At 37.9% G+C, this 25295-nt stretch overlaps 1 protein-coding gene across 1 annotated transcript in view; it reads left to right on the forward strand.

Moving 5' to 3' along the window:
• Window positions 1-25295, forward strand: part of LOC126175726 (A disintegrin and metalloproteinase with thrombospondin motifs adt-1-like) — a 184225-nt gene that overhangs the window by 97208 nt on the left and 61722 nt on the right. Inside the window, exons 10-12 of the mRNA XM_049922664.1 lie at window positions 16563-16744; window positions 19869-20011; window positions 20167-20469. Of these exons, the coding sequence (XP_049778621.1) occupies window positions 16563-16744; window positions 19869-20011; window positions 20167-20469 (628 nt within the window). The remainder of the gene's footprint in view (window positions 1-16562; window positions 16745-19868; window positions 20012-20166; window positions 20470-25295) is intronic.

Raw genomic sequence — 25295 nt, forward strand, 5'->3', positions numbered from 1 at the left:
GAAAGGAACTACAATAGATGAATCCAAAATGAGACAATTCATATCCTCTCTACGTGCATAAAACTGGGAAAATAGTATCAGACAGATGTGAATGTGGAGTCAGTACAGCATATCATATGATACCACAATGTTCTCTAAACTTTTATGTTAGAAGTAATATCATTGTAGATGAGTATCTACTCTATGCATTAAGAAAGCTTGATTCCTAGAGAACTATAAATAACATTGCCAATCAAACATCCACAGGGTACTGCTAAGGTTCAGGGCACAAAGGACTACAAATAGCTAAAGCATCAATCACTTCTCAAGTTACCTCAGTCACATTCTTATTCAACATTAAATACAATTATTGGTACATAATACATTTAACAGTTGTTTCCATTTTCCTTTTATATCTTGTTCAATCATATTTGGAATTGAAATGCTGTTTATTGTTCGTATATGTGTGCAGTCAGCTAGTACATGAAAGCTGTGTGTATTTCATAATTTTCATTCTTACTATGTAATAAAAGTTAACATATTGGCTCGAGTTCTACTGAGTTCCACACCACCATGCACATGATTTAAAAAACATAGTATAGAGGATGTTGGGACTGAAGTTGTTCCAAGGCCAACACAGGACCTTTGGAAAAATAGACAGACATACTTCACATTTTGCAGATTGATTCTACTCCTACATTTGCCTCCTCCCTCCACAGCTTCCTAGATTTCTTCAACTTCCTGCTGCCACCCACTCCCTCTCCACGCTACCACCATATTAGTTAAATAAATAGGCTTCTTGTGAACACTAGGCACACTTCTGGCACTCCATTCCCACATTCATCCCCTGCTGTCTCGTTCTCTCCAACCATGGATTAACATATCTTGCAAATTCACTTAATCTGTCCCACTCAAGGCTATCAGTGAGCACACGTTCAGCCGCACTGTTCAGAGAATGGCGCTTTTTCTCATACAGTCGTTGAAAAATACAAATCCAGAATATGAGCTACAATGTTTAGCTTATTTTTTATGTGCACATAGTAAATAGTTGTTTTTGGGCAATTTGTTGTTCATAGTAAGGTATCATAGTACTTTAAAAAACTTGCAGTAGGTGACACAGTTCAATATCCGCATTAGCAAAATTACACTGAGAAACAATGAGTGGCCAGCACTTATATTCAAAAAGCAAAATTCCAGTATTGGCAATATACACGTTTCAATGTGAAGGCTCTTGAAACTATTAGTTCCTTCTACGGGGAGTAAAGAGAAGTAGGCTGGGAAAGGATTACAGAACTCAAGACCCAGTGTGAAGGAGACCTACCTAATGTGAAAACAAGGAAAAACAAAAAATACCTACTTGTCTTTGTTTTGAAAGAAGACTATACTACTGCAAATTTTACCATCAGGAAAGATGCCTAGTCGCTAACTGCGTATACAATGTGGGAAAAGACAGATTGCTACTTACTGTAATTAATTGTGCTTGTCTGCAACTTGACATGTCTTCTTTACAGTAAGCAGCAATCTGTCTTTTCCTATATTGTTCATATTCAAACCTGGAGTTTCCATTGTCTGATTTTAACTGCACATGCAGAAAGTTCAAGCCAACACAAACATTTGTTACACAGTTATTGCACTTTTTTATATGTATTAGAAGAGTGGAGCACTTTTATTGATCATGTCATCCACAATTATCTTTGAAGTCATACATTTTAAAACTGAGTGTTTGTTGTGATATCTGCTTCAGTTCTAATAAATTTCACAAGTCTGGGTAAATATACTAAATCTACTTTCAATGTCCCAAGCTAGCAGCCACAGTGAGAAAATTATCTTTCTACATGATGAGAGATACATTTCCATTTTTCCTTCTATAATATTGGGATGCATTACTTTTACTCTGTAATATATCCATTTTAATGACAACATTTCTAAGACCATTTTAACTGATTGTTGATTTCCAAGACAAGGACTGCAGCTTCACTAGCTACAACTGATGAATCCTGGACCAGACCAAACAATTGCAACTTCACTGGGCTCGGCAACAATAGTGAGAAATTAATTGCCAGCAGGCATCAATTCGTTGCAACCTAATCACCAGATGATGAGTACACCACTTTAGATTTGAATATGTCTCAACTGATCAAAAGGGGTTTTGTCATACACTGTTGCTTCAAGTCCTTAGGGAAGTATGGAACATTTATGAGGAGGCACCTTAATTTAGCAATGACAAAACAGTTAAATAATAAAATACATCAAAAACAAGTTATGATAAGAAAAATTAAGAATATGATCCCATAGGATAATAATGTGGGCTAAAACCAAAGGATTAATCTTTGTTTTGTTTATTAAACTCACACACAAATTTAATTGTACAATGGCCTCACACAGATGGTTACTGAACACAGTATAGATACAAGAAACCAAAATGTTTAATTTTGCAATGCAAGCAGAGCATTCATAGGCAGTAACGAAACTGAACCTCAGTATTGAGCTGTGCAACAAATCACTTAAACTGGAAAGAAATCTTGAAGTTCAGCAAGTACATAAGTCATTATGCAGTGTCAAATTCACCATGGTTGAAATATTCAATGTCCACTAGCACTCAGAGTTCCAAAATACGAGGGTAAGTCAATTATTACCTGCAAAGTAGTTATAAAATTTTACTGTAATCAAATAGGAAACTTACAAGAACATCATTTTTCAAAATAGTCTCCTTGCATTTCAATGCACTTAGTCCCTTGTTGTACAAGCTTCCTGATGCCCTCATAAAAGAAGGTTCTCAGTTGAGCTGCGAGCCAGGAATGCACCACTTCTTTCACTGCTTCATCTGAGGCAAGGGCCCCTTAATGCTTGTTTGAGTGGACCAAATGGGTTATAGTTAGAAGGAACAAGATCGAGACTTTATGGAGGATGATTCAGTACTTCAGATTTTAGTTTCTGGAGCATTTCAGCAGTGTGGGCAGCAGTATGCGGACGGGCATTGTCGTGCAACAACACACCACCTTTTGACAGCAATCCTCAGCGTTTGCTTCGAATTGCAGGCTTTAGCCTGGTAGTAAGCATCTCACTGTAACGTACACTACTTATTGTTGTGCCCCTTTCCCCGTAATGTTCCAGTTCTGGACCTTGTGCGTCCCAAAAAAACCGTAAGCATCAGTTTTCCTGTGGATGGTTGGGTCTTCAATATTTTCTTACATGGCGAATTTGGATGTTTCCATTCCATACTCTGCCGTTTACTCTCTGGCTCATAATGATGGATCCATGTTTTGTCATCAGTAATGATGCGACCATTTCGGAATTTTTCAATGCATTCGTAGACACTCTGTTGTGCCAGAACACTGTTCCCATACTGTACCAAAAGTGTTTGATGTATTTTGGCCTCTGATACCCCTTCCGACCACAAAAATCTGATCACTGATTGTTGCTCTTCGTTGGTGCAAATAGACAGAAGAGCAGCCATGATTAACAGCATGGCAGCGATAATGAAACTAACCTAGCAACTTGAAAATTGCGAAGATATAACAACAAATAAACAAAGCAAGTGTCATCAATGTAAAATGACACTACTACCATAATAAACAAAAATATAACTAAATTGCAGATAATAATTGACTTATCTTCGCATTTCTAAGTCCTAAACTGGTATATACTGAAATATTTCTAAGTCATGAACTGCTTCACATCAAAATATTTCTAAGTTCTGAATAATACTTAAGCCCAAGCAGCTCTCTGTCTGCACAAACCTTACCAAAACCAGCCTCATTGTGCAAGAGGTGAATACAAAAAAGACCATGTATTCAGTTGTTGTTGTTGTGGTCTTCAGTCCTGAGACTGGTTTGATGCAGCTCTCCATGCTACTCTATCCTGTGCAAGCTTCTTCATCTCCCAGTACCTACTGCAACCTACATCCTTCTGAATCTGCTTAGTGTATTCATCTCTTGGTCTCCCCCTACGATTTTTACCCTCCACGCTGCCCTCCAATACTAAATTGGTGATCCCTTGATGCCTCAGAACTTGTCCTACCAGCCGATCCCTTCTTCTGGTCAAGTTGTGCCACAAACTTCTTTTCTCCCCAATCCTATTCAATACTTCCTCATTAGTTATGTGATCTACCCATCTAATCTTCAGCATTCTTCTGTAGCACCACATTTCGAAAGCTTCTATTCTCTTCTTGTCCAAACTATTTACCGTCCATGTTTCACTTCCATACATGGCTACACTCCATACAAATACTTTCAGAAATGACTTCCTGACACTTAAAGCTATACTCGATGTTAACAAATTTCTCTTCTTCAGAAACGCTTTCCTTGCCATTGCCAGTCTACATTTTATATCCTCTCTACTTCGACCATCATCAGTTATTTTGCTCCCCAAATAACAAAACTCCTTTACTACTTTAAGTGTCTCATTTCCTAATCTAATACCCTCAACATCACCCGACTTAATTCGACTACATTCCATTATCCTCGTTTTGCTTTTGTTGATGATCATCTTATATCCTCCCTTCAAGACACCATCCATTCCGTTCAACTGCTCTTCCAAGTCCTTTGCTGTCTCTGACAGAATTACAATGTCATTGGCGAACCTCAAAGTTTTTATTTCTTCTCCATGGATTTTAATACCTACTCCGAATTTTTCTTTTTCTTTTGTTTCCTTTACTGCTTGCTCAATATAAAGATTGAATAACATCGGGGAGAGGCTACAACCCTGTCTTACTCCCTTCCGAACCACTGCTTCCCTTTCATGTCCCTCGACTCTTATAACTGCCATCTGGTTTCTGTACAAATTGTAAATAGCCTTTCACTCCCTGTATTTTATCCCTGCTACCTTTAGAATTTGAAAGAGAGTATTCCAGTCAACATTGTCAAAAGCTTTCTCTAAGTCTACAAATGCTAGAAACGTAGGTTTACCTTTCCTTAATCTTTCTTCTAAGATAAGTCGTAGGGTCAGTATTGCCTCATGTGTTCCAGTATTTCTACGGAATCCAAACTGATCTTCCCCGAGGTCGGCTTCTACTAGTTTTTCCATTCGTCTGTAAAGAATACGTGTTAGTATTTTGCAGCTGTGGCTTATTAAACTGATTGTTCAGTAATTTTCACATCTGTCAACAGCTGCTTTCTTTGGGATTGGAATTATTATATTCTTCTTGAAGTCTGAGGGTATTTCGCCTGTTTCATACATTTTGCTCACCAGATGGTAGAGTTTTTGTCAGGACTGGCTCTCCCAAGGCCATCAGTAGTTCCAATGGAATGTTGTCTACTCCGGGGGCCTTGTTTCGGCTCAGGTCTTTCAGTGCCCTGTCAAACTCTTCACGCAGTATCGTATCTCCCATTTCATCTTCATCTACATCCTCTTCCATTTCCATAATATTGTCCTCAAGTACATCGCCCTTGTATAGACCCTCTATATACTCCTTCCACCTTTCTGCTTTCCCTTCTTTGCTTAGAACTGGGTTTCCATCTGAGCTCTTGATGTTCATACAAGCGGTTCTCTTATCTCCAAAGGTCTCTTTATTTTTCCTGTAGGCAGTATCTATCTCAACCCTAGTGAGATAAGCCTCTACATCCTTACAGTTGTCCTCTAGCCATCCCTGCTTAGCCATTTTGCACTTCCTGTCGATCTCATTATTGAGACGTTTGTATTCCTTTTTGCCTGCTTCATTTACTGCATTTTTATATTTTCTCCTTTCATCAATTAAATTCAAAATTTCTTCTGTTACCCAAGGATTTCTACTAGCCCTTGTCTTTTTACCTACTTGATCCTCTGCTGCCTTCACTACTTCATCCCTCAAAGCTACCCATTCTTCTTCTACTGTATTTCTTTCCCCCATTCCTGTCAATTGTTCCCTTATGCTCTCCCTGAAACTGTGTACAACCTCTGGTTCTTTCAGTTTATCCAGGTCCCATCTCCTTAAATTCCCACCTTTTTGCAGTTTCTTCAGTTTTAATCTACAGGTCATAACCAATAGATTGTGGTCAGAGTCCACATCTGCCCCTGGAAATGTCTTACTATTTAAAACCTGGTTCCTAAATCTCTGTCTTACCATTATATAATCTATCTGATACCTTTTAGTATCTCCAGAGTTCTTCCATGTATACAACCTTCTATCATGATTCTTGAACCAAGTGTTAGCTATGATTAAGTTGTGCTCTGTGCAAAATTCTACCAGGCGGCTTCCTCTTTCATTTCTTACCCCCAATCCATATTCACCTACTACGTTTCCTTCTCTCCCTTTTCCTACACTCGAATTCCAGTCACCCATGACTATTAAATTTTCATCTCCCTTCACTATCTGAATAATTTCTTTTATTTCATCATACATTTCTTCAATTTCTTCGTCGTCTGCAGAGCTAGTTGGCATATAAACTTGTACTACTGTAGTAGGTGTGGGCTTCGTATCTATCTTGGCCACAATAATGCGTTCACTATGCTGTTTGTAGTAGCTTACCTGCATTCCTATTTTCCTATTCATTATTAAACCTACTCCTGCATTACCCCTATTTGACTTTGTGTTTATAACCCTGTAGTCACCTGACCAGAAGTCTTGTTCCTCCTGCCACCGAACTTCACTAATTCCCACTATATCTAATTTTAACCTATCCATTTCCCTTTTTAAATTTTCTAACCTACCTGCCCGATTAAGGGATCTGACATTCCACGCTCCGATCCGTAGAATGCCAGTTTTCTTTCTCCTGATAACGACATCCACTTGAGCAGTCCCCGCCCGGAGATTCGAATGGGGGACTATTTTACCTCCGGAATATTTTACCCAAGAGGACGCCATCATCATTTAATCATACAGTAAAGCTGCATGCCCTTGGGAAAAATTACGGCCGTAGTTTCCCCTTGCTTTCAGCCGTTCGCAGTACCAGCACAGCAAGGCCATTTTGGTTATTGTTACAAGGCCAGATCAGTCAATCATCCAGACTGTTGCCCTTGCAACTACTGAAAAGGCTGCTGCCCCTCTTCAGAAACCACATGTTTGTCTGGCCTCTCAACAGATACCCCTCCGTTGTGGTTGTACCTACGGTACGGCTATCTGTATCGCTGAGACACGCAAGCCTCCCCACCAATGGCAAGGTCCATGGTGTATTCAGTTCTGCCTGCCAAATCAAAAACTTTGTCATGTGGCTCACTGCCTTAATCAGTACACCAACTTACAATTGGACTCATGAGATTAGGCATATTACAACATTTATACATTTTAAACATATGAAACACAGACTTTTAGTTGATTAGCAACCTCAAATCACTTTATTAAATTTCAAAAAGAGCAAAATAACTGGCTTTATTCTATTTTGTACACCACAAGGGAACTGCAGAAAAATTAGTCAGCCTGACAACTTTATTCATGTTGACACTGCAGCCATATGTTAGTCAAAGACAATCTTACATATATTAATTTACTAAACTCCATTAAGTAAAGATATGGACTGACGGGAAATTAGCGCAACTTACTAATGCTGCCAATAATCATTCGTGTACATAGCAAGAAATGTTGTTTTACCACCCTTACTCAGATTATTCATACAAAATTTATAACTATTTGTTTGACAATAACACAGGTCAGCAAAAAAAATTTTCTCAGCTGCTTGAGATATTTTTAATGAATTTTTTGTTGTAGAATGCACTGATTTCAAAAGTGATGTCCATTTTTTCCCGTCACATAAGGTTTTTTGCAAATTCAAACACAAAAAATTGGTAAAAGCACTCATTTATTCAGAATTATCAAACATAATGTTTTTTTACAACCAATGAAACATTATTTTGAGACATATAGTAACAATATTATACTTATTCATGTTTTTTATGAAACCTTTTCTTCTTTTCCTTGCTACTTCGCCGAGTCCTTTTCCAATTTCCACCTTTAATTTCTCGCTTAGGCATCCAACAGAAGTCAGAAAGCATAGTGACATCCCATCTTCCTTGGTACCGTCTCTTGATAGCACGGACATCCTGGTGAAACTGCTCCCCCTGTTCTTCACTGTAAGCTCTCAGGTTTTCAGGAAAACTGTCTATATGGGAATGTAAAAAATGGACCTTCAAGCTCATCTTGCAGCCTCGAGCTTCGTAAGCTGCTAGCATCTGCTGAACAATGGTTTTGTAGTCAGGATACTTAGTATTTCCCAAAAACTTTTTCACTACATCCTTAAATGATACCCAAACTTCTTTTTCCTTCTCATTCATATTTTCCACAAAGAGAGTGTCGGTTAAATGTTTTCTTATGTCGGGGCCAGCGAAAACTCCCTCTTTCAACTTTGCTTCTGACAGCTTCAAGAATTTTGTACATAGATATTTAAAACAGTCCCCACCCTTTTGCAGTGAATTTACAAATTTTTCATCAACCTCAATTTGATATGGAGAGGGGGCAACAAAACCTTTTCTCGTGGTACCAAAGTAATATTGATAACATTTTTTTCTCCAGGTTTTAAAGTTTCTTGGGGTGGCCAATCGCTTTTAGTCCAGTGCTGTTCTCTGGCTCTAACATTCAACAAGCATAATAAGCATGGATATTTAGTATAGCCTGCCTGCTGACCCAAAAGCATCGTGAGTATTCTGTAGTCCCCACAAACCATACACTGATGGTCCTGATATTTGATTTTTTCGAGGATAATGGCCAAATCGTTATAGTTTTCATCCATAAGCACAGAATGTCCCATTGGAAGAGATGCAAATTTATTTCCATTGTGCAATAGTACTACTTTAAGATGAGTTTTGGATGAATCAATGAACAGGGTGCCATTCAGATGAGTCATACTGCATATCAAAGCAATGCATGAATCCTTCCACATCACTTCAAAAAACTAAATTTCCTTCTTTTGAGGAAAACTGGGTAAATTCTTTTTCTCGGTGTCTGTATCATGAAAATAAGGTGCCAGATGATAAAAGGTTTTTATTTTTTAATGTGGAACCTAACAGTTCGGCTGCATCTTTTCAAAGGCCTAAATCTCTTACTAGATCATTGAACTCACTTTGAGAAAACAGTTGAGCCCTTTCATCTTCGTCTGAAGAAAAATCTGAGCCTGATTCACCCTGAGGAGGTAATGTAACTTCGTCCTCCAACTCACTCAGGTATTCATCCAAACTGGAAGGTGGCTGTGGGATAGGTATTTCAGAGCTATGGGGCACTGGACGTATAGCTGAGTCAAGGTTAGGATAACTTATGCTTCTTTTGTTTTTTGAATTGAATCCATTTATGTCAACTGAACAGAAATAGCAATCAGTGGTATGGTTTTTCTGCTCACGCCATATCATAGGAATTCCAAATCCAAATGCATTTTTCTTACCCTTAAACCATAAACAAAGATCTTCACATCTTCTACACACCTTACGTGGGACCCATGGTTTATCTTGATCACCAAGTTTTAATTTAAAGTAAGCAAAATAAACTTTCCTCATAAAATCACTTATGTTTCTCCGTTAGCTTTCAATAGTGTATTCACCACAAATATAACAAAAGCTGTTTGGAAAAATAACACAACCTCTTGTACCCATGACTAGACAGAAACAACAGCACTGCTCACTTCAATAGCAATATATCTACTGAGAGTTTCTCTTCATTTCATGCAAGATACATATCGTCATTTGACTTGCAACATGATAAAACTGAACAACAAGATTGTTTGCATTTGCTTCTGGTGCCCAGGAGTTCACGGTAAAACCTACAAGTGGTAACAAAGAATGATTAACATTGTAAATTTTTTAAATTTAAGTTTATTTTATCAGTTATAATTGATATAATTTTTAATAATCATTAAATTAAAAAACCACATAGGTTTATTAGTAATGAACATAAATACTGCAATATACATAAAAACCTATGTGACAGAATTTTTGAACATTTTTCCTGTTTTTTGGAGGTCAAAATCTATAAGAAAATGTTAAAAAATCCTATGCAGTTTTTAGTCGCAGACCTGTGTAATAGAAACATACTTATTCCCCAGATGACATCAAGATTCTTCTAACTGTGCATCACATGCATATACTGTTATGTTTGTATCATTCATCAACTACTTTTAATATAAATGTTAAAAACTTTGTTAACAATAATTCTATACACCTAGTTGTAATTTTAGCGAGCTTGTCTCACTACCGCAAATGCAATGCTGTCTTTCGATTTTTCAGGGCATGTCTTTAAGGAATTTTGATGTTTTCAGTGATATTTTAAATTTCATATTTAGATTAGTTCATTCCTGCACCATCTTGCCACAGCTCCTTAACATGATGAATGCCATGAGGCCACCAGCAGCCACAGCAGAGCCTCAGTCATGCCTGACACCATGTGCCCCCCAGGTTGGCAGTCACTGTGTGTCAGTCACCATGTTAAGCACATGGCGCTGCACTCCCCCACATACCAGTTCAGGATTTTCAAGTTGCTGAGCTGCTGTAACCTGCCAAGTGTGCCTCCCCCCTCCCTTCCCTCCCCCTTCCATATTCATTCAGAGCTCACTGCAATACCTTGAGTGCTTTGCCCAGTGCTATTTTTGACCCAGCCACTTTGCAGCAACTTATCAGCTGCACAGTGCTCAACCAATAACACAATCATTAAAGCTAGCGAGTTTGACAGGGTGTGCTATACATGACAAGGATTCCACCTCAACAACCAAGGAAGAAAATTAATCTCGAAACTGATTACCAAAACTGTGAGTAAAGAAATGGCCACCTTTACAGTAATACTGCTGGACCAGGGAAACCTGTAAACCCTGATGGTCTGTCTGGCAAAATATTAACAGATATGCTCCAGCAGGATCAAAATAATCTTCAAACCATTCACACTGAGCCCAGGAAACTAGATGTATCCGAACGTTGTCAAAATGGGGCCTGGCTACCAGCAGTAGAGTTACAAACAACTCAAGACATCAGCTGTATAGAAGTGCCCTTAAGAAGACAATCTGAACCCTCTTCTTTACTGCCCAGGGTTAGCAAAAATAGTCTTCTGTTCTTATATATTAATATACAGTCTTTAAGAAAGAAGTTGGAAGAATTGCAGTACTGGTTAGAAACTTCCAACTGTGGTATACTTCGTGTAAATAAGCACTGGCTATATTAATCAGAAATTGACCTCAATATTCCATTTGGTTACTCCTTAGCTAGTAGTTACTGCAGATCAACAATTGGACATGGGGGTGTTGCAATATGTGTTAAGAATGGACTAAATCTACAATACTTTACTACTGATGTCACAGACCTGTGTACAGACACCACCTTTGAGGCTGCAGTTCTACATATACCTAAACATAATATTATTGTTGCATCTGTATATCGCACACCATCTTCTAGTGAATATAAATTTATAGTAAATTTAAAAAAACTGTTTGTCTTACTAACTAAGCCTAAATATAAATACCAAAGAATCTTAAATTTTGGTGATATTAATATCGATATCACGGTACAGAGTCATATCCTATTGGAATTCTTGGATAGCCTAAGAGCTTTTGATTGCTATTGTCTAAATTATAAGAATACAAGATATAATGCATGCTTAGACAATATAATAAGTAATATCCATGAAATTAATGTTGAAATTGGAGTAGTCAAGTTAGGCCTAGCTGACCATGATGGCCTGTGGATTACAGTTCCAGTCAGCATTCCAGATGAACAACACAAAACTGTTAGACCTATGAATGAATGCCACATAAGAGAGTTTAGAACTAGATTAAGGTCAGTTAACTGGAATGACATCTTATACAACGAAATGTGTGTGAAAACACAAGCAAATTATTTATAGAGGAAATTGCAAGAATATTTGATGAGTGTTGTCCCAGATTAGTAAAAAGACAGGATAATAATCAAGCTCATAAACCACAGGGACTAAATAATTGGTTTACACCATACCTCAACAGCATCAGGATTATGCTTCTTATGTTTAAAGACAGATCTCATAACAGCAGCGAGTACAAAGAGATGTACATTAGAATAAAAAAAATTTATAGATCTGAAATAAGCTTGGCAAAATGTAGGGCGAATGATAACTATATTTTTAAATCTAGAAACAGCTGTAAAGCTGCCTGGGAAATAATTAAAGTGAAATAAATAGACCAACAACTCAACTAGCTATACCCATAGCCCCAGATATCTTAAACTCACACTTTGTTAACTTCAGTTTACAACAAGATTTGTCTCCCCCCAACGCCATGCTTGATGCTAAAACTCTTTTAGGTTCAAATAAGTACAGGGCTATTACAAATGATTGAATCGATTTCATAAATTCACTGTAGCTCCATTCATTGACATATGGTCAGGACACACTACAGATACGTAGAAAAACTCATAAAGTTTTGTTCGGCTGAAGCTGTACTTCAGATTTCTGCCGCCAGAGCGCTCGAGAGCGCAGTGAGACAAAATGGCGACAGGAGCCGAGAAAGCGTATGTCGTGCTTGAAATGCACTCACATCAGTCAGTCATAACAGTGCAACGACACTTCAGGACGAAGTTCAACAAAGATCCACCAACTGCTAACTCCATGGTATGCGCAGTTTAAAGCTTCTGGATGCCTCTGTAAGGGGAAATCAATGGGTCGGCCTGCAGTGAGCGAAGAAACGGTTGAACGCGTGCGGGCAAGTTTCACGCGTAGCCCGCGGAAGTCAACGAATAAAGCAAGCAGGGAGTTAAGCGTACCACAGCCAATGGTTTGGAAAATCTTACGGAAAAGGCTAAAGCAGAAGCCTTACCATTTGCAATTGCTACAAGCCCTGACACCCGATGACAAAGTCAAACGCTTTGAATTTTCGGCGCGGTTGCAACAGCTCATGGAAGAGGATGCATTCAGTGGGAAACTTGTTTCCAGTGATGAAGCAACATTTTTTCTTAATGGTGAAGTGAACAGACACAATGAGCGAATCTGGGCGGTAGAGAATCCTCATGCATTCGTGCAGCAAATTTGCAATTCACCAAAAGTTAACGTGTTTTGTGCAATCTCACGGTTTAAAGTTTACGGCCCCTTTTTCTTCTACAAAACAAACGTTACAGGACACGTGTATCTGGACATGCTGGAAAATTGGCTCATGCCACAACTGGAGACCGACAGCGCCGACTTCATCTTTCAACAGGATGGTGCTCCACCGCACTTCCATCATGATGTTCGGCATTTCTTAAACAGGAGATTGGAAAACCAATGGATCGGTCGTGGTGGAGATCATGATCAGCAATTCATGTCATGGCCTCCACACTCTCCCGACTTAACCCTATGCGATTTCTTTCTGTGGAGTTATGTGAAAGATTTAGTGTTTAAACCTCCTCTACCAAGAAACGTGCCAAAACTGCGAGCTCACATCAACGATGCTTTTGAACTCATTGATGGGGACATGCTGCACCGAGTGTGAGAGGAACTTCATTATCGGCTTGATGTCTGCCGAATCACTAAAGGGGCACATATCGAACATTTGTGAATGCATAAAAAACTTTTTGAGTTTTTGTATGTGTGTGCAAAGCATTGTGAAAATATCTCAAATAATAAAGTTATTGTAGAGCTGTGAAATCGCTTCAGTCATTTGTAATAACCCTGTATGTAGTCCATATATTCTGCTGGGCAACAATAACTGAAAATGACGTTAGCAAAGCAATAGGCAAACTAAGTAGTTCCAGAGCAGAGGACTTCTATGGTCTGTCAAACTTTGTCATAAAGAAGATATCAAGTGATCTTCTGTCCCCTCTAACCACTCTCATTAACCGTATATTACAGCAAGGGATTTTCCCCAACTGTTTGAAACTAGCAGTAACTATTCCCATATTTAAGAAAGGAGATAAATCAAATCCAAGTAACTATCGCCCTATCTCATTAATTCCAATAATACCTAAAATAATCGAAGACTGTGTTCACCAACAAATGAATCACTATTTTGAGAGGAATAACTTGTTAAGTAACTCACAGTATGGATTCAGGTCTAAACTATCCACAGTTAAAGCAGTTGAAAATATTGTTAGTGATATATATGATGGCTTTGAAAATAAATTAATCTCTTGTGCTACTCTCCTAGACCTGAGTAAAGCATTTGACACTGTACCTCATAGTACTTTTATCATGAAATTAAGACACTACGGCATGGAAGAGGACACCCTGAAATTATTAGAATCCTACTTGTGCAACAGAGTACAATTTGTTAGTGTAAATGGGCAGTTGTCAAACCCACAAACAATAAAAAGAGGTGTGCCACAGCGCTCCATACTTGGGCCCTTCCTGTTTGTAGTGTATGTTAATGATATGCCACAGTATTTACCCTGTAAAACAGTCCTCTATGCGGACGATACAACTTTTATCAATTCAGGACAGACTCTTGAATCTGTATGAGAAAAAAATAATATAATATTTGAAAAATCGGTTCATTGGTTTAGTGCAAACTCCCTATTCATAAATGAAACAAAAACTGAGGAAATATTCTTTAATTTGAAGGTATCAAACAAAGAAAATAAGTCTGTTAAACTGTTAGGAATGATGATTGACCAGAAACTTAGCTGGGCTAAACGTATCACATACGTCTGTTCTAAACTTGCACGTGCTATGTTCCTACTTTATAAGCTTAGGAGTAATGTCAGCCAAAACTTACTGCTGCATTCATATTTTGCTTATATCCACCCCCATCTTTCATATGGTATTCTGCTCTGGGGAAATTCTCCTAATTCAGCATCAATTTTCAGATGGCAAAAAAAAAAAGCTCTTCGATGTGTAGTGGGTTTATCTCCTAGGGATACATGCAGGGAACATTTCAAAAAACTTAACATCATGACAGTTCCTTGTTTGTACATCTATTATTGCTTATTACATGTAAAAGAAAACATAGCTCAATATCCCCTTAGGTCATCTGTCCACACCCACAATACAAGACAAAACCACACAATAAATCTGCCATACTCTAGATTGTCCAAGATACATAATAGTTATAAATATGTAGGCCTCGAACTGTTTAATATGCTCCCTAAAATTGTACAAACAGTATCTAAAAATAAATTTAAGACAACATTGAGTCAATGGCTCAAAGGTAAAGCATTTTACTCAGTTGATGAATATAAAGATTGTAATATGGCAGATTTGCTGTTTTAACGTAGAGAAAGGTACCTCTGCCTATAGTAGGACCTAAATTTGGAAAAACAATATATAACATATAGGCATAATAGACCTATTTCGAGTGCTCTATATTTGTATCAATAGCTTAGGATAATGACATAGTGTTATCAACATGTATATGATAATGACACAGTGTCATCAACATGAATACTCCCCGCTTAATATAAATTTGTATAATGTTTTCTTTTTTATTGTAAAATTAACAATACATAAAATTCCAAATGTGTGCTATTGTACTACACTAACATTCATATGGTTTATATATACATTGTTATGAGAATATAACCATCTTTATACTGTAATTGAACTTATTGACGAAGCCCATTGTATGAGAAAATACTGAACGGCTAATAAAGATTCTTATTCTTACTCTACTTTTTTATACTATATTTTGTAGTCATGCCACTTGTAATGTTACAGCCTGTAATCCTAACATCACATTGCTGGATGTCCTCCAATGGGATTATCTGATTTGTAAATCACACTAAAAGATATTGCTATTATGGATCTTTACTTGTTTCATTATCTTATTACAGCAATTACAAGCTGTTCAATATAAACTTCAGGCACTTCTTGTCAATGGTTTGCACACTGTAAAGTTCAGGACTCAGATATTCCCAAAACCATTTCAACGGTGCATAAACAAATTCAAGTAGGTGAACACTGAAGTTTTGGAATATGATACTTGATTTTTTTACTTCCTAGCTTGGTTCTCATCAATTGTTATTACTAGTCTTTCCAAGTAATAGACATACACAGCTGCAATTAAAAAGTTTACCTTTCACATTATTAAACTGATACAAAGTAAATTTATTTAGTTTGATTAGTTACTGCCATTACATTTGGTAATACATTATATTGCAGCATTATGTTTCATACTATACACATATCTTTTTAATTTTAACAAGTTATAAGTTTATCAATGAATCCCATCTTTTCATTATTTAAAGCAAATTGCCAACATGAAACCATAAATGCGAAAATTTACAAACAATGCAAGCATCATATATAGAAAATGTTAATGTGATGGAATAAAAGCTAAAAAATGTATGCAAACAGAAGTGAGCGAGCGGGTAGAAGTGGGAGGGGACATACAAGAGAATCGAAGTGCAATGTTTGAAGGGAGATTTATAATAAAAAGAGTTTAATATGGCATTTACATGAGTGGCAGGAGAATAGTTGCCAGGTCACAGTACACCACTACTTGTGATGTACGAGATAAATATTTCAAGCAATTACACCCTGCTTTTCAGAACATTACTAGTGCTTTAGGTTATTGTTCAGCATTTCCTCTGTCCTTGTAATAGCCTTTAGATCTTGATTTTGAGTTGAATTGGAAAAACTATCTGTATTTTTAATCATGTTGGTCGCTTACACAAGTGGAACTGAAGCATTTGAAATTTCCCTTACGTTATTAATTTCGAAAAGATTTTTATTTCTTCCATCTTTTAGATAATACAGCCTATGTTAAAATGCTACCAAACAATTAAACCAGTTAAGTCTTTTATTCATTTCTTTTTTTCAGGCCAGAAAATGGTGGCATAAACTGTCGAGGAAATGACAGAAGATTCAAAACTTGCAGAGCTGTCCAATGTGCCAATGTACAGCGTACTACTATTAGAGACTTTGCTTCTCAAATATGTCAACGAGCAAAGGAAATCGACAATGAATTACTTGGAACAGGATTCCAGAGAATGAGCTCCGATCGTTAGTGCTATAGATTTATTACCACATTAAGATTATTATATATCATACTTCAGATTGTTTTCAAAATAAAAAAGAATTATTTGCCATCAAAGAACATTCAGTGACGTGAGTGTGTGTGTGTGTGTGTGTGTGTGTGTGTGTGTGTGTGTGTGTGTGTGTGTGTGTGTGTGTGTTTGAGAGAGAGAGAGAGAGAGAGAGAGGGAGAGAGGGAGAGAGAGAGAGAGAGAGAGAGAAGGAACTTTGACAATTTATGTTGCCAATAGGAAAAACAGAAAAAAAATGTTGGGATGGCGGTGAGTAAGCAATGTCAAAAAGAGGAAACAAACTGGAGAGAACCTATGAAATGTGATTGGAAAGTTTTAAGAATGGCTCCACTACTGCTTACTGGTTTGGTGGGCAGGTACACGGAGGGTGGGGAGTGAGTCATTGCCTTGCCCTTGAACGCCATCTGACAGGAAACTGCATTTCCTTTACTCAATTCGTTGTGGCAGCTGGTTGAATGCGGGTCTGTTAGGGCTTGTTGCCGGATTCTGTCTGCGTGAAAATGGATGTAAAAACGAAGCAACGAGTTTGTGTGAAATTTTGTTTTAACTGGGAAATCAGCTTCTGAGACTTATGAACTATTAAAAACAGCTTTCGGGGATAATTGTATGAGCCAGTTAAATGTTTCTGTCTGCATAAACAGATTTAAAAATGGCCACGAATCATTTGAAGATGAACCATGGTCCAGCCTACCTTCCACCTAAAAAATGAATGAAAATGTTGTGAAAGTTTGTGACTTAGTGTGCACTGATCTTAGACTTACAATTGGGGAGATGACTGATGAACTTAATTTAAGTTTCTATGCGGTTCAGTCAATTTTAACTGAAGATCTGAATATGCGTCAAGTGTCCGCAAAATTCATTCCAAAAGTGTTGTCAAGTGACCAGAGACAATAGCAACTTGTGCCAAGAACTGATTAATCAAACCAAAAATGACCCAGATTTGTTAAATAGGGTAATTACAGGTGACGAATCATGGGTAAATGGATATGATCCTGAAACCAAAGTTCGCACAGACGAAAAAAGCATGGCAAAGTCGGCAAAAGATGAAGACAATGTTGGTGACTTTTTTCGATTCTACCAGTGTTGTGCATCATGAATTTACCCCTAGAGGACAGACAATTACTACAAATGTGTCCTTGAGCGTTTGCACAAAAAGGTGTGGAAGAAAAGGCCTGCATTCTGGAAAGACAAGAGCTGGGTGCTACATCATGAAATTGCTCCGGCTCATCGTGCCTTCTCCATTGTTGGATTTTTTACCAAATTCAAAATTCCTGTGCTTCCACAACCACCATATCCCCCTGATTTGGCCCCTGTGGACTTCTACCTGTTTTCTAAACTGAAATTTTCACTGAAGGGGAAGCAATCTGACTCAATTGAAGATATCCAGGCAAATACGGACAGCATCCTTAACACACTTCAGGAAAAAAATTTCCAGGAATATTTCCAAAAGTGGAAACACCATTGGAGTCAGCATGTTCAGTCAGAAGGGGATTATTTTGAAGGAATGCATCACAGTAGCATGTAAGTAGCACCATTGTACAATTACAAGCCCAGTCTTAAAACTTTCCAATCACACCTCGTATACAGTTTACTATTAGTTATTCTTAACTGTATTGTATAAATAATTAACTAATGCAGTTATTAAGATTCTGGATTCATAATTTATATTGCCTTAATTACTAACAGAAGTGAACTAAAAGCAAATTTACGATATGAAAGACATAAAATCAAAATGTCTCAAATATCAGTAGTAGGTGGAAATAGCATTTATATAAATGAACAGTATAACATTCTTGTGGGAAAGGAATTCTAATTACTTTGGTACCTCACCTACCTTATTACTACCTCTAAACCTGTGAATTAATGTTTGGATTCCATCAATTTCCTCTTACCGATTCTTCATGGAAATCAGTCATCTGTGTTTCTATCTGATTTTGTAATGAACATGTTTATTTCCAGCTTTCTGCCATCAATTTCTAAAGGAACTGCACTATTTTTCTCTTCAATGATGTTCAGTTCCCTGCCATTATCATCAGAAAAAAAGGACCTTACTTTTTCACTCTGTCTGTTATGTCTCAGATGTTTTGACATATCTTCTATGACATACCACTTGTTTGGAATGGTTTTTCTCTGTCTTCTCTTACATTTTCTCCTACACACATGATAACTATGCCACCTGCACTTTCTCCTTTTCTGGTACATATCTGTGATACCAAGTGTGTTTCTTATGAGCTCGCTCTGTTTTCCCTTATTTCCACTAACTTATTGCTCCACTCCTCTACCACAAAAACATGATTATGCATAGTTATTAAATAATCATTTTTTATGAAAGCATGTTAATATTTTGTGACAATTCCTCACTTCACACAAGATTTAAAGCAACATTTAATTCCCTTCACTGCTTTTATGTTTTACTCTCAGTGGTCATGCAAATGGACCACTCTTTTGACAGTTAAATAATAGCCATTTCTTTGCAAATTGAAACTGTTTGCCAGACTAGGACCCAAACTCAGAACTTCTGCCCATCTGCTTTGTGGATGGGGTGCAAGTTGTGCTTGGACAGCTCAGTGGGTAGAGCATTTGTCCATGGAAGGCAAAAGTTTCGAACTTCAGCCCTGATCCAGCACACAGTTTTAATCCACAGATCAGTGCACACTTAGCCTCTTTGCTAGAGTCAAAACACTGAAAATAAGTCATAACTTTCATTTCTGAAAAAACACGTGAATTCAAACTTCAGCCCCACTTATTAGTTTCAGGTGACTTTTATTCCCCTTTTCACTGCCTTTCTCTGTTTATCTCACATATCTCACATGTACAAAGGAAAACTTGACACTTTGAGAGAGAGAGAGAGAGAGAGAGAGAGAAAATCATGTTATAGACCAATGTTGCTGTTGTGATATTGGAAAACCGGCTTATAATCTAACAACTAGATCACACAAAATAAAAATTTCTGTTCTACAAAGGAACAAAAGAAGTGTGTTTCAGTGTGATTATTGCATTATTCCATAATGTACCAACATTTGTAACAACTGAAACGAATAAATAAAACTACTGATAACTGTTCTCTGCACATTTAACAGCTGAAGAAGCTTGTACTGTTTGGTGTTATAAGAGGAATGGTGGTTCAAAAAGCAGGGGCTGGACATTTCCTGATGGCACAATCTGCCATAGCTGGCGCTCACGTTACAGTAAATCTACGTACTGTATAAGTGGGCGATGTGAGGTAAAGTTATTACTGAATACTTGTTAGAATCACTGTATCACAGAAAAAAATTAGATTTTCAAGACCTTCATTAAAATAATTCCTTGATTATTTTACATAATAATACTTTGTGCATTGCATTAGAATTATTAATAGTTTTTAAATTTACATTTTAGGAGTTTATCTGTGACCGTTTTGATACTGCAATATTCAGCAACGGCCCAGAAATATGTGCATCCAGTGGAAATCGCGTTCATACTCGAGATACACCTACACTTCCTCACTATAAAGCCAACAGAAGAAAGACTGAAGATTTGATTTTTGATAGAAGCATCCTGTGGGTGGCAGCAAGTGGTTGCCACTCAAATTGTGTTGCTCCTGGAACTGGTCTTCGCCTTGTGGCAGCCAAGGATAATCACTGTCTACAGGACACTGAATGCATGAAGACTAGTATTCAGCTCTGTCAACCAGATGAACTGGTAATTAAGATTTAAACACCTTAGAAGTGTAGCAAAAACAGAGACAAAATATGTTTTTGCTCATTGAATGCAAATTTTGAAATTTAGAACTTTAAAATGTGAAAAAACTTGTATCTCATTGATTTCTATGGTTAAATATGTAATTTGATACCAGTCAAATGTCCTCCATGACAGCTGCGGCAAACTCTTGTTCTTTAGGCAAAAGTTTCCACGATGGTGGATATAAATCGGGTCTTGAAGCAGGTGGCAGTGTTGAAACACGGCAATGTTTTGACAAGTGTAATACTCATCATCTTCTGAAAAAGTGTTGAGCTATTCTGGATGTCTTTACATTTATACTACAGAGTGGTGGTGGTCGACCCCCCCCTGCCCCCCCCCCCCCCCCCCCCACCACCACTTCGCCCCATCTGGCATTTGTAACCCTGAATGCTCATCCTTGATCAACCTTATATAAGATCCGCTGCTGGGCGCACACTCAGCACATACTCTGGTGTCCAAAATCAAACTGGAAATTTTGCAAAGTTGTTTTTATTTTGTCACAAAACAGTATAAATAGGTGATAGTAAAGTAGAAATAATGTAAAGAACTCAGAATGTAAACAACTGCAATATTCATAATGGTAGACAAAAATTTTCTTAGTTTTTTTCCAACTAACTCAACAGATTTGCACACACATTCTGACAACTAGTTAATAAGCTCAGTATGGGGTGTGACCACCTCTGGCAGCAATACATGCCTGACGAGGAATGCTATAAATGGTGTCATCAGTCTCATGTTGAGGCAGTAACACCAATTCTTCCTGCAGAGCTGCTTGCAGTCTTGGAGAGTGGTTGGTGGATGCTGATGTGGTGTTTGCCATCTAGTGCATTCCAGACACGTTCTATGGGGTTCAAATTGGGAGAGCGAGCAGGCTATGACATGTGTACAATATCTTCTGTTTCTAAGAAAGTATCAACCACCCATGCCCTGTAAGATTGAGCATTATCATCCATCAGTACAAAGTCTGGCCCCACAGCACCTTGCAACAATCACAAACGAGGTGCCAAGATCTCGTCATGACAGCAGTTAAGCCTTGCTGATTCACCCGTACAATTTCACGAAGAGGGGTTCGAGTGGTAAACATAATCTCTGCAAACACCATTATGGATCCTCCCCAAAATCAGTCTCTTTCCATGATGTTTAGGTCCTAAAATCATGTTCCACATTCCCTACAGATGTGAATCCATTGAGAATCACTCTTCAGACTAAATTGGGACTTATGTGTGAAAGCAACATTGGCTCACTGTTCGACCAACTAGGCGGCATGTTGATGACTCCACTCTAGACTTTCCCTTCCGTGAAGACGCATAAGAGGTTAACATAAAGCAGGTCTCCTACAATAAAGGCCAGTCTACCGAAGCCTTCTGCACACCTTTTGTCTCAGTGCAACACGTACATTGGATGCTGCGAGCTCACATTCCAGTCGTCTTGCAGTACTAAAGCAGTACTGTTGTTCCCTTACAGCCAAATATCGATCCTCTCTTTTGGCGTCACATTTGGTCAGCCCTGCCCTGGTCTTCAGTATACAGTTTTGGTCTCTTTAATCTGTCGCCACATCAAAGAAACAATGGAATGATTCATATTAAGCCACTGATCCACATCAGTTTGTGGCTGTCCTGCTTTCTCTCTTTCTATGGCCCTTCATCGCAGAAGGTCTGGTAGGCATCTTCTCTGTGACATGCATTGTCTGTGACTGTGTGCACAGCAACTGTGGATGTGGGGCTATCCAGCAAACACTACCTTGTTTCATAGGTGCCCTGATGTCATCGTTGGCCTGGTTGTCCGCTGACTGGAACACCATCTTCTATGCAGAACACGATCATATGGACATCCGGTTGACAGTTTGTATGATTATATTGTGAATTAGACACAGAAGGGGAAACAGCAGTTTGTTGCTTTAATTCTGGACACCAGCCTAGTTACAACACAGGTTTCCACAACAAACTTAGCAGATAACCTTCATTCCTGTTGACAAGATTAGGAGTATGACACTCGTTGAAATTTCGCAGTATAGCGACGCTGCTGCCCAGTTGGAGACCTGAAACCTTTTCATCAGTAGTGTACGTGGGGAACATCCACATTCACTCAAAGTTTCCATACTTCTCCTGCAAGATTAGGGTTCTATTTTAGAAATTTCACCTGAGTCATTGCTATTAACAACAAGAACTGGTTGTGTTGTGGGATTTCCGAAACATCTTGATTAGACAGTATCAGATCACAATATTTTCCTCACAAATGCATCTTGCCATAACAGAAATCACTTCCACATCTGTCACTGTCTGTGCGACAAGGTTGCACCATGCTGTTGAAACCAAACACCTTGATCACTCATATCCAAACAAAGCTATAAAATAAATATTTTATTCTAGATGTGACAACTCCAGTGTCTCTCACTGGATTTCTGACATCATCTTCAAAGAATTATTGTCTAAACATTCTTTAAATCCAACTTCCAGTTGCACACCTTAGAGTGAATCTAGATGCAATACCTGGTCAAAAATTCTTGAGCGTTCTCTGTGTCCTAACACTGAGCTTACTAATGATATGATTTAAAACAAAATATGCCTAACCATAATGACAGTTCTCTTCATGAAATTATTGTGCAATCTTAATCTCTCAACCATCCAAGTGGTCCTAAGTACTTTGAATAATGGGTTGCTTGAACTAGTTGGTTTTTATAGGTACCAAGAAGAAAATCTCTCAGAAATTAGTCAGCCTCTGAGAATGATCATGAGATTGTTCTGACTGTCAAAGGACCCAGCTTCTCCAGATCCAGAGAAATATTAATTCATAACTGTGGATCCCTGCCACAAGAAGCACAGGAATATTACAAGGATTTAAACTACACCAGGAAGCATATAGTATTTAAATTTCTTTATCAGTGTGCATAGCTCTATTACTTGCACTTTTGTCAACCAGAAATCTCTTACACTGCCTCTGTACAACATCCCTCATTTTTTAAACAAGTTTCCATTGTGACAATATCCTGGTCTGTTCATTACTCCATGTTTACTAGTCAAAAAGTAAGATGCTGATGATAGTCCATATTTCAGCGCTGTCAGCCTAACTGACAAAAATGGAATGCAGTTCAAAAACTGAAAATAATAACTAAATGATATTAATGTATTGGATCTGGAAATGTAAGATGTTAAAAATGATGAAAAGGACAGTCAGTAAGTTATGGATAATGAAATGAAGATTAGGATTTAACATATTGTTTACAATAAGATCCTTTGCTAGGAGGAAGAATTCAAACTGACTGACTGATGGGAGACATGGTCACAGCTATTGTGAGGCATAGAAAGAGTTTGCAGCATAAACTCTCCATTTGTATGCATTCATTTTGGCTGACACCTTGGATGTCATTATTCTGACATAAGTCGTACAGTGATTGTGCTGAAGTAAAGATAACTTAGTGCACAGGACAAGTTTTTCACTGGGGCAGCCACAAGTCTATAAACTGTAAAGAAGAGAATAGACTGACAAGCTATGCAATGACTGACCATGATGTTGCTGATTTTGGTAGAATGATCAAAATATTCGCTTGGTGGTATGGAGAAAACAGTTAATATGATTTATATTATTTACATACATCCTTCTTAAATCATTGGTCAGATGGAGAAGAGAGTTGAAGATTTACAGACCAAGAAGAATTTTGTGAAAAGAGGCACAGTTTTTTTTAATGATTTGCTACGGGAATCAGGATTTCTGGGGTTGTCTTAGATGACATGGGAAATCTACTTGTCAGTCATGGTCCTAAATATGAAGGCAGTGCTGAGACTGCCAGAGTTGTATAGAGGGGACTATTTCTTACAGACACAATGGCATCTGCAAAAGACAAAGTATTACTTTGCTGGCAGGTTTAATATGTATTGAAATATGAACACCATTTTCACTGGGATAAATCAACATCAAAGACGATGACATGGTATTATAACAGGACCAAGTGAGTCATAGATGAGAACAATATAAGAGATGAAATTTCCTGATAGTTTAAAATTGTGTGATGGACCATGATCCATGAGTGGTTTCTGCTTTTTGTGGGCAAGGCATCCCAGATTGACTCACAACTGTCTACAAAGTATTCAATTTTGTCAATCTCTATCACCTACTTTCAAAACTATACAGGAGCTGTCCTCCATACCTTGCTAGACTAGTGCTAAGCAGAGAAAGGATATTGTCGAAAATAGCTTACCAATATGAATATTTCAAGTCAGGTGATGAGCCATTTCTGGACGGCACACTGATAAGAACATTGCCCGTGAAAGCAAGGGTCCCAGTTCAAGTCCTGGTCTGGCATAAACTTGTAATCTATCAAGAAGTTTCACAAAAGCATATCTGTATAGCAGAGTGAAAGGTCCAGGCTGGAAGTATTCAGATTTATAGGATGGTCCATAGTTCAGCCTGTTTAATAGTTGCCCGTGTTATGCCATTAAAAATTAACACAGTTCTGTCACTGTGCATGCCCCTTTACATTCTGCATCAAATAGGGATTCTTTGTAATTATTTTATTTCATGATACCCAAGATGCATTTGTTCATTGCAAAAAAATTCTACACTTCCAAATACAGTACATGCTGCAACCTGAAAAGTAAACAAAGCTGTCATCAATCTGAAGATGGTTTTGAACACAACAGAGCTTTGCTAGGCATGGTCCTATTGGAGATAGTATGCCTTTGCCTACCTTCTAACCTTTGAACTGACTTTCTCAGGCAGTTAAGGGGGGATCTACAGTTTACAAAGACTACGAACCACAGTGCAGATTAGGCATTTTTCACATCAACAAT

Source organism: Schistocerca cancellata, chromosome 3, assembly GCF_023864275.1.
Source record: "Schistocerca cancellata isolate TAMUIC-IGC-003103 chromosome 3, iqSchCanc2.1, whole genome shotgun sequence".
NCBI classification, from domain to species: Eukaryota; Metazoa; Arthropoda; class Insecta; order Orthoptera; family Acrididae; genus Schistocerca; species Schistocerca cancellata.